The sequence below is a fragment of the Phyllobates terribilis genome, unplaced genomic scaffold (genome assembly GCF_046119375.1).
Source record: "Phyllobates terribilis strain yellow unplaced genomic scaffold, ASM4611937v1 Scaffold_5065__1_contigs__length_54664, whole genome shotgun sequence".
NCBI lineage: Eukaryota > Metazoa > Chordata > Amphibia > Anura > Dendrobatidae > Phyllobates > Phyllobates terribilis.
The window spans coordinates 33,663-42,802 of record NW_027367813.1 but is presented as its reverse complement, the minus strand read 5'-3'; the positions used below and the strand labels follow the sequence as shown (position 1 = coordinate 42,802).

General features: G+C 39.8%; 2 protein-coding genes across 2 annotated transcripts; both read left to right on the top strand.

The window, feature by feature from the left end:
- Window positions 1-343: 343 nt before the first annotated feature.
- On the top strand, window positions 344-3,039 carry LOC141249739 (uncharacterized). The gene is made up of 10 exons (XM_073669783.1): window positions 344-625; window positions 1,231-1,399; window positions 1,489-1,553; window positions 1,636-1,942; window positions 2,053-2,200; window positions 2,278-2,387; window positions 2,475-2,530; window positions 2,600-2,656; window positions 2,735-2,872; window positions 2,953-3,039. Exons 1-10 carry the CDS (start codon window positions 344-346, stop codon window positions 3,037-3,039), a joined length of 1,419 nt encoding a protein of 472 aa, XP_073525884.1.
- A 932-nt stretch (window positions 3,040-3,971) lies between these two features.
- LOC141249737 (uncharacterized) lies at window positions 3,972-9,017 on the top strand. Its single transcript, XM_073669781.1, has 11 exons — window positions 3,972-4,099; window positions 4,193-4,372; window positions 5,738-5,796; window positions 5,903-6,093; window positions 6,224-6,324; window positions 6,394-6,743; window positions 6,822-7,177; window positions 7,698-8,021; window positions 8,096-8,378; window positions 8,469-8,558; window positions 8,953-9,017. The coding sequence occupies exons 1-11, from the start codon at window positions 3,972-3,974 to the stop codon at window positions 9,015-9,017; spliced, it is 2,127 nt and encodes a 708-aa protein (XP_073525882.1).
- Window positions 9,018-9,140: the final 123 nt, after the last annotated feature.

The window sequence follows — 9,140 nt, the reverse complement described above, 5'->3', positions numbered from 1 at the left end:
CCTTACAAAACATGAACATTACAGTATTAGTTATTACAAGAAATAACCATGAACTGACTAACCACATATTACCATTACATATCATCAAGATGTTGTTTTTGTCCACGAACACACATAAATATGGGACTCCACCACCACCAACACTCTATCCCTTTTCACCCGCCACGTGTCCATCTTTTCGCCTGAAAAACAGAGAGATTAAAAACCCGAAATTCCCAATTTTTGGTGTTCGAACGTGAAGAGAGAGGAGACAACGAATCATATCAGTGTTCTCTGTTCAAGTCATTCTCTTAAATTCCTTTCCATATCAGATCTGCTCAAGGCTATTGACGCTGATTGAGCAATGGATGAGAAGCTGATTGAGAGATTGGAGAGGGCGGTTTCGCGGCTGGAGTCCTTATCCGCCGCTGGCGGAGTCGGTTCGCGAGATTTCGCGGCGGATGACGCCGTGGATTTCGAATCAGATCCGGCGATTGTGGCATTCAGCGATCTGATGGCGACTTCTCTCGCTAGGGTTTCCTCCGCTGCCGAGAGCATTGGCGATAAGGTGCTTGAGGCTACGAAGATCCTTGAAGCGGCGTTTGCTGCTCTTAAGGAGCTTCTTATCAAGGTCAAGCAATCTCAGGTCAGTTTTTATTTTGCTTCTGCACATTGCTCCTTTTCTAGACTACTTAATTATGCTCATAGTCAGGAGATCTGTGTGTTCGTTGTTGGTAAATGGAAGATTATATGAAGAGGACCAGGACTGATTTGAATTTTGTTCTAGTTTTGGGAAAAATGCTTTGCGTTTGAAGATTACAGTGACAGAAGAAAGGAAAGTTTGAAATTTCCTAATGGGATTGAGATTGTGTTGCTTTACTTATCCTTGTTTTGGATAGGAACTTCTGCAAATATACAATTTTCGGTGATGGATTTGTGATAAAAGCTCTAGTTTATTAATGATTCAAGGGACAATCTCAGATTAATGAGAGACACGTTTCAATATGTGAGATCAAGGTACAAGCGGTAATTGCAGTAGCTGAAGAACTCCATTTAAATAAGTTACTGATGAAACATTTTAATTAGATCTTCCTGTATCAAATCGTAAGTTCAAAAAGTTCATATTACGTGTCATTGAACCCGTAACTACCAAATTTGCTTGTATTTCTAAACTATGATGCTTGATAGATTAGCTGATGATAGGGTTTTATACCACAGCAGTTTACTTGGAATTGGGTTTAAATCTTGCAGAAGCCTGATATGCAAGGGTTAGTTGAGTTTCTGAAGCCTTTGAACGAAGTGATATGCAAAGGTGTGGCATTGACTGAGGGTAGGCGATCTGATTTCTTCAACCATCAGAAAACTATTGCCGAAAGTCTTTCAGCTTTAGCATGGATTGCATATACAGGGAAGGATTGCGGTAAGTAAGCATTGACCGACTTCATTTTTGTCCATTTCAAAAGTTATTCTCATTCGTTTATCTCATATATACCCATCTTGTAACCAAAGGTATGAGCCTCCCCATTGCCCATGTAGAAGATTGTTGGCAGATGGCTGAATTTTATAACAACAAGGTAAGCTTCATGCTCGTACAAACTATTTTTTCTTCTATTCAGTATCCAAACACCTTTATTAGGATTCTATTCACATACACAGGTTCTAGTGGAGTACAGAAATAAGGATCCAAACCATGTGGAGTGGGCCAAAGCTGTGAAGGAGCTTTATCTTCCAGGCCTGAGGGACTATGTTAAAAGTTTCTATCCCTTAGGGCCTGTTTGGTCCACTTCTGGCAAAGCCGTAATTTCAGCTCCTTCTAAACCATCACCGCCAGCTGGCCCTGCTCCACCACCACCACCACGGTCATCTCTTTTAACCTCTGACTCATCTAAGCCTTCATCTTCAGCTCCAAAAGTTGGGATGTCTGCTGTTTTCCAGGAAATAAATTCCGGCGGTGTTACTTCAGGTAGCTACCTGTCCTTGGTTTTTCTGTATGGGTCTGATTAAAACTCAATTTATACTAATAACAATATGCTGAAATTATGATAATTAATGGAACCGTATGTTATGTGTTAGGTTTGAGAAAGGTTACAGCTGATATGAAAACAAAGAATCGTACGGACCGCAGTGGTGTTGTCAGCGCAGGTGAAAAGGAACCACGCAAGAGTACAGCTGCATTCTCTAAGACGGGCCCACCAAAGCTGGAGCTTCAGATGGGTCGCAAGTGAGTAATTAATTATTCGTTAAAATTTAATAAACCTAAAACAGAGCATTTATAAATTTCTTGTATGGTTTCGACAGGTGGGTAGTTGAAAATCATATTGGAAAGAAGGATTTGGTTATAAGTGAGTGTGATTCTAAACAGTCAGTTTATGTTTATGGATGTAAAGACTCTGTCTTGCAAGTCCAAGGTTTGTCTTTTCTTAAGACCTCATTTTTGAATACTGTATACTTTTCTCCATGTACTCATCGAACTCCTTTAATTTTGCTTATGGCAGGGAAGGTTAATAATATCACTCTTGATAAATGCAGCAAGATGGGTATTGTATTTCAGGCAAGTTTTCTTGTATAATTGACAGCACAATTTTTGAAATGGTATTTAATGATTGATATTTGAAAGCAGGATGTTGTGGCTGCTTTTGAGGTTGTTAACTGCAACAGTGTCGAGGTTCAATCCCAGGTAGGAAGTGTCAAAAGAGGATTTGATGTTTATGAATCTAAAATGATGAAATCCAACTAATAGAACTGTTCACTATAGGGTTCAGCACCAACAATTTCAGTGGATAATACTTCTGGATGCCAGTTGTATCTGAGTAAAGAATCACTGGGAGCATCAATTACAACTGCTAAATCCAGTGAGATCAATGTGCTGGTCTCTAGTGAAGAAGGAGACTGGGTATACATTCATATATCTATTCTTAACAAATTGGTTTTGTATGATCTTTATTAAGATTAGTGGTTGGAATATAACTGCAGGGGGAGCATTCTCTACCTCAACAATATGTGCACGAGTATGTAAATGGGCAGTTTGTGACAACACCACTTTCGCACTCAGGAGCCTAAGTATTATTGCCATTACCTTTCCACAATTTTTTCTCTGGAAGCAGCTTTTTTTATCCCTATACTTCCTGCTGGTTTTGATTGTATTGAGTGAGTCTACCTTTTGTTATTCATTTTATCTTTTGCTTGTAAGCTTATAGACTTATAGTATATTATTGGGGTTTGTTTCTCAAGAAAATTTGTGAACACTTATTGCTTTGCTCCAATGGCTTTGTGTTTAACTGTTGTTGTTTCTGTAATGGAACTTTGACAACTGTTTCTAGAACACTGTGATAGATCTATGGAGTTTATAGTATTTGGCATTACGACGTCTCTAATAGAAAGATTAAAATAAAGATAATAATTTTCTACTCTATGTCTCGTAATATAGTTCTCATTTATTTTTACACACTTGCTGATACAAGTTTTGTATCGTTAATATCTATTATTATGTGTTAGTATAAATTATAAAAATTTATATCATTAAAGTGCTTATCAAGACGAATCAAACAAGATCTTACATGACTATGTTCTTTTCTTATACATTAGCAAGAATAAACTTCGATCATTAATAGGGTCAAAACAAGAATGAACATGGAAGGAAGGGAGTAGTAAAACATAATACTCCCTCCGTCCCAATATCATCTTCCCATTTTATTTTTAATCACTATTCATATTTATGGAGAATCTTCTTGATTTCTCTTAATGTGTATGAAAAAACATAGTCATGTGTGATCTTGTTTTATTCGTCTCGACGAATACTTTAACTGTATATAAATTTTACGATTTTTAATAACATATACCGAGAGATATTTAAGACATAAAACGTGTCTCGACAAGTGAATCGAAAAGAAATGGGAAGAGCATTATGGAACGGAGGGAATAGTATAAGCACTGAATTTAAGGGTGGGACAGAAGTCATAAACCACAAGTGAAAAAAATGCAAATGGAATAAGATGGTATACTTGAAATTCGGTGATTTCACTCGGGCGAAGACTTGTGAGTCTACGCTGTGTCTGCTTGAGGCTGTGGCTTTGACGAAATTTCCAAGCGAAGAAATCTATGTATATACGTCTAGGCTGTGGTACAATAATTTCCAAGCGAAGAAATTTCCAAGGCTGTGGATATTGTCGGGAGATTCACGTTCGCTCCTTCCCCAATATTTTTTTTTATAAAGGAAAATATTAGGGGACTACATAGATATCGACTATAGTCGCACTAGAGCATCCAAACGGATGAGAGCCAACAGCTCGGAATCTTTCCTCCAGTCCCGCATCCCACTCAGCTCCTTCCCCAATATGAAGTACGGAGTATGTACAACTCCAATTTATAGTTACTCTTTTGAACTTGTAATATAGTCTGTGTTTTATTTTTCCTGCACTAAAAAAATATATATTCTTGTATAATCTTGTTTAATTATATTAGAAATTTATGGTTTTTTATAAACATATAAGTAGAGATATTTATTAAATATGAAAGAAATTGTGTATAACAAGTGCGTTAAGTCAAAACATGAACTACATTATGGGATATATAGAGTATTAATGATGGAATGCAACAATTGCAACACCACTCAACGCGCCGAATAACCCTCCGCATACTAGGACACCTCATTGACATCCACATGTGTTGTCCCTCTAGCTCGTCGCAAAGATCCGCCTGGTGAATTCAGCATTCACCATGCCATGCGGGGGCCCGAGTACAGACCAATATGGGAATGACATCTCCTCGACCACAAGTAAGCATGCAATGAGCCCCCTATAAGAAACGTATCAAGCGCCGCTCACAAGGAGGTACTAGTGCAACCCCTACAAATACAACTTGCCATCCTTCAAGGAGGGGGTCAAAAAATTGGGAGAGAAAATACATAATTAAGAGACTTCTGAGGTCGACTGAATTAGTAATATTTCCTTGTTATGTGAGCGACTATCTCATCGCACATTCAATAATAAGAACTTTATTTTCTCCCTAGACACTGTGTTACTTATCCATCTAGAAATTGAACACCGACTAGATTTGTGCAAACTTCAATGTATGGTATTGGTTGATGTATCAATATTTAGTAGTGAACATCATATATTCTGATACTCGAACGTAGTTGACGCACTAGCAACGGTAATGTTAGACTTTCCTATTCTAATTTGAGGTCTCGGAGTTGAAGTCCTATATATTGGAATGTATGATGTTATTAAAGTTGGGAGAGGTTAAACCCTGGGCCTGCACAGGTTGAGGGGATTAGTGAGTCTGGACTATTAAAATGGACGAGCCCGATAGCCCAAGAACCAGTCAAAAAGTTGGGAGAGGTTTCCAATTTCGAGTGACTTTCCATCTCGGCCCTGACCATAATATTCACATGACAATATGGAATGTGACATGTTTAAGCATTTATTTTATTAGTGTTGCTTACATGAGTAGGAAGGACCTGTAATGGGCTCGAACAAAAGTGTAGAAGAAAATAATGTACCTTCAAGAACACATGAGTCGGGATCAAAACATACACAAATGTGCTAAAACATCACCACTGAAAAGTCTTTGCGGCGGATTTAGACTAGATACATGTTAATTGATTAGAACATCAATACACGTTATTATTCAAATGTCAGCAGTATTACAAGAGTTTTTTTGTGAGCGAGTGAGTTGATCCAATCTAGTTTCGCATGCGATGTCTCATAAATCTCAAATTCATAAACTCTCTTATTTCCCATTAAAATTCGTCCCTTAGTAACAAGGGACTATTTATAGATTTTCTAATAGTAGTTGCTTGTAAACTGTTCGAAACAGGTGTCTACCTGTAACTTCTTGCATGTTTTTTATTGATCTAAATATTATCGTATCCTAATTGGACCGTTCTTGATACTTATGATACTATAACATAAATACATAATAGTGCTATCGAACCCGGACAAAGGAGTGAGGAGGACACCCCTACCGCCCAAACAACTCGGCTTCGAGTACACTAACAATTATCTTTTAAGTGTTGCGTCGAACGTACGCTTAGACAATTTGCAGAGTTGGCATGTTAATGAGGAAAATGCCACACCTCTTGTGTGGGTCCCCACTCCCACACTCGAGTCTAAGGTCTATCTTCTTCTTCTTCTCTCCTTCTCCTTCCTCGTCAATTCTGGTGACTATTCAATCTTTTACTCCTCGCCTAATTTTCTTCTTTCTTCTTGACTTATTAATTATTTGGAGCTTCATCACTTTATAGTGTGTTACCTGCTACTTCGCGGTTAATTATTTCATCCGCCATGTCTATCCGCTTTCCAACAATCCTTTTCTCTCTTCTCTGCCTTTCATTCTATTCCTCCGGTAGCATCCCCAACCTAATCCATTCATCGATTCAAGTTTCAGCTTAATCAAGTAGATTCGACTTTCTAGATCTGTTTTAATTTGTCTCGGAAATTCGTTCAATTTTGCAGAGGCGCAATCCTTCATCGGAGTTAATTACGGCGAGGTAGCCGACAATCTTCCACCGGCGACGGACACTGCAAAGCTCCTACAGTCGACTACAATCTCGAAGGTCAGGATGTACGGCGCTGATCCGGCGATGTTGAAAGCTCTCGCCAACACCGGAATCGGCATTGTAATCGGCGCCTCCAACGGCGACATTCCGGCGCTAGCGACCGATCCGAATCAAGCGACTCAGTGGATTAACTCGAACGTCATCCCTTATTTCCCGGCTAGCAACATCATCCTCATCACCGTTGGCAACGAAGTCATCTCCTCAGGTGTTCGAGAGTATCAATATCTGTTTCTAGAAAGTACTGTGCGGTGAAAATAATTCTACTGTACTGGTACATTTTCAGGGGACCAGAATTTGATATCGCAGCTACTCCCTGCGATGCAGAATGTCGAAAATGCCCTTAAGTCGGCCTCATTGGGAAGTAAAATCAAGGTGTCAACGGTCCATTCAATGGCGGTGCTGAGCCAATCCGACCCACCGTCTTCCGGAGCTTTTAACCCGGCGTTGGGGGGGACGATGAAAGCGCTGCTTGAGTTTCTCAAAGGAAACGGGTCGCCGTTTACCATAAACCCGTACCCGTTTTTTGCTTACCAGAGCGACCCGAGACCCGAAACGCTATCGTTTTGCCTGTTCCAACCCAACGCGGGTCGGGTCGACTCCAATACCAATATCAAGTACATGAATATGTTCGACGCGCAGGTTCCTATTTCTTTCTCATAATTAACAAGATTATTCTCCCGGACAAAAAGTAGCATACAAATAATTTAATCGATTTGTCTTTTATTTGATGATAATTTGTCTCATAATTAACAAAATTAGCTAATTCACCTTCACAAGCTTATGCAATTATATATAGAATTTTAGGCTGGAAATTTGTATCAATAATTAGTTGGCAGTAAAAATTATGGCATAATTTCCTCAATATCATGATTGATTAGTCAATTCAATTACGGTCCTAGTTCAATGACAGCCTGCCATTCATAGTGGTACAATAATTGCAGTAATAAAGGTTACTAATACCAACCCTTTCATGTTAACTAGTTCTTGCTAGAAATCATTATGTTGCAACTTATGAATGCTGTTTGTGAGTAGTAGGTTTAAATACACTAGTACCATAAATAGTAAGTATATGTACTACTATTTTAAGGGATTATTCGTTTACCATAGACATCCGCTACATGTTCTTGCTAGAAATCAATTTTGACTGTGAACTAAATAGGTTGATGCAGTACATTCAGCACTGAACGCAATGGGATACAAGGACGTGGAGATCGTGGTGGCGGAAACCGGGTGGCCTTACAATGGAGACACCAACGAGGCAGGGACTACCATTGACAACGCAAAGGCTTACAACGGCGGGTTGATCTCACACCTGAGGTCTATGGTGGGTACGCCTCTCATGCCCGGGAAATCAGTCGACACCTACATCTTTGCTCTGTACGACGAGGACTTGAAGCCCGGGCCCACCTCGGAGCGCTCCTTTGGGCTCTACAGGCCCAACCTTACCATGGCCTACGACGCAGGCCTCTCCAAGAGCAGTCAGGTGAGTCTATGTTCTCTTTAAAAGTATATCCGTTTTCTTTGTCACGTAGTTTCATAATTCTATACTCGTTACAGGCTAAGAGTCCATCCAAATCCACCCCACCACCAGCAACAACAACTGGTTGGTGTGTGCCGAAGCAAGGGGTCTCTGACTCTCAGCTGCAGGCAGCCCTTGACTACGCGTGCAGTCAACCGGGAGTTGACTGTGGGCCCATTCAGCCAGGTGGCGCCTGTTTTGACCCGAATACAGTGGCATCACACGCTGCTTATGCCATGAACTCCTATTACCAGGCATCCAGTAAGCAGCCGTCCGACTGTGATTTCTCTCAGACCGCTACTGTTACATCAGTCAATCCCAGTTAACCCCGCCGCCTTACTCTTATCCATTTTACCTTCTTTGACTACTTCATTTTACCATAACATCTACGTTGTTATTTTTATTGGGTAGGTTATAATTCTTGCGTTTACCCTCGAGGTGGTGCTGGTGTTGGAGGTAACAGCTTATCATCAAAGTTGGCGAACAAAGCTGAAAGGGCTGGTGATATCAGAGGGAGAGTATGGTGGTGGTGGTGCTGCTGCTGCTGCTGCATATTGGTTCTTCTATTTTCTTACTAAATAGTGACATATATCAGGTTTATTTAGGTGATAGCAGCAACTTAAAAAGAAATGAAAGGTGAAGATGAATCAGCAAAGAACAATTTTAAGTGTTGTTGTCAATGAGCGGTGAAAGAAGGTTGCCAATGGCTCTCTATGAAGGTTTTGTATCTATTAGTGTAATTATGATGGAGACAGTATAATTTAGACAAGGGTTCGCATAACTTGTCCAAATATGTGAGCATATTTCGATAGTATATTATATCTCGTCAGTCTCACCAATTACACTTGTCATTTTTTGCTGCTTCACCATGTTTATACAACCAATTTTGTCAAAGCTTATACTAGAAAAACTGGCTACACATATAAGGAAATTATATTGTTAGCAACAATTACCAAGTAATTAGGGTCCTGTTTAGCATGGTAACGTTACTTTTGCCTTACCAAACAGGCTCTAGGTAGGCATGGTTTCCAGGCACCAGCCACCAATTTGACTATTAAATAGTTGTCAAAGTGTGCAGAATAA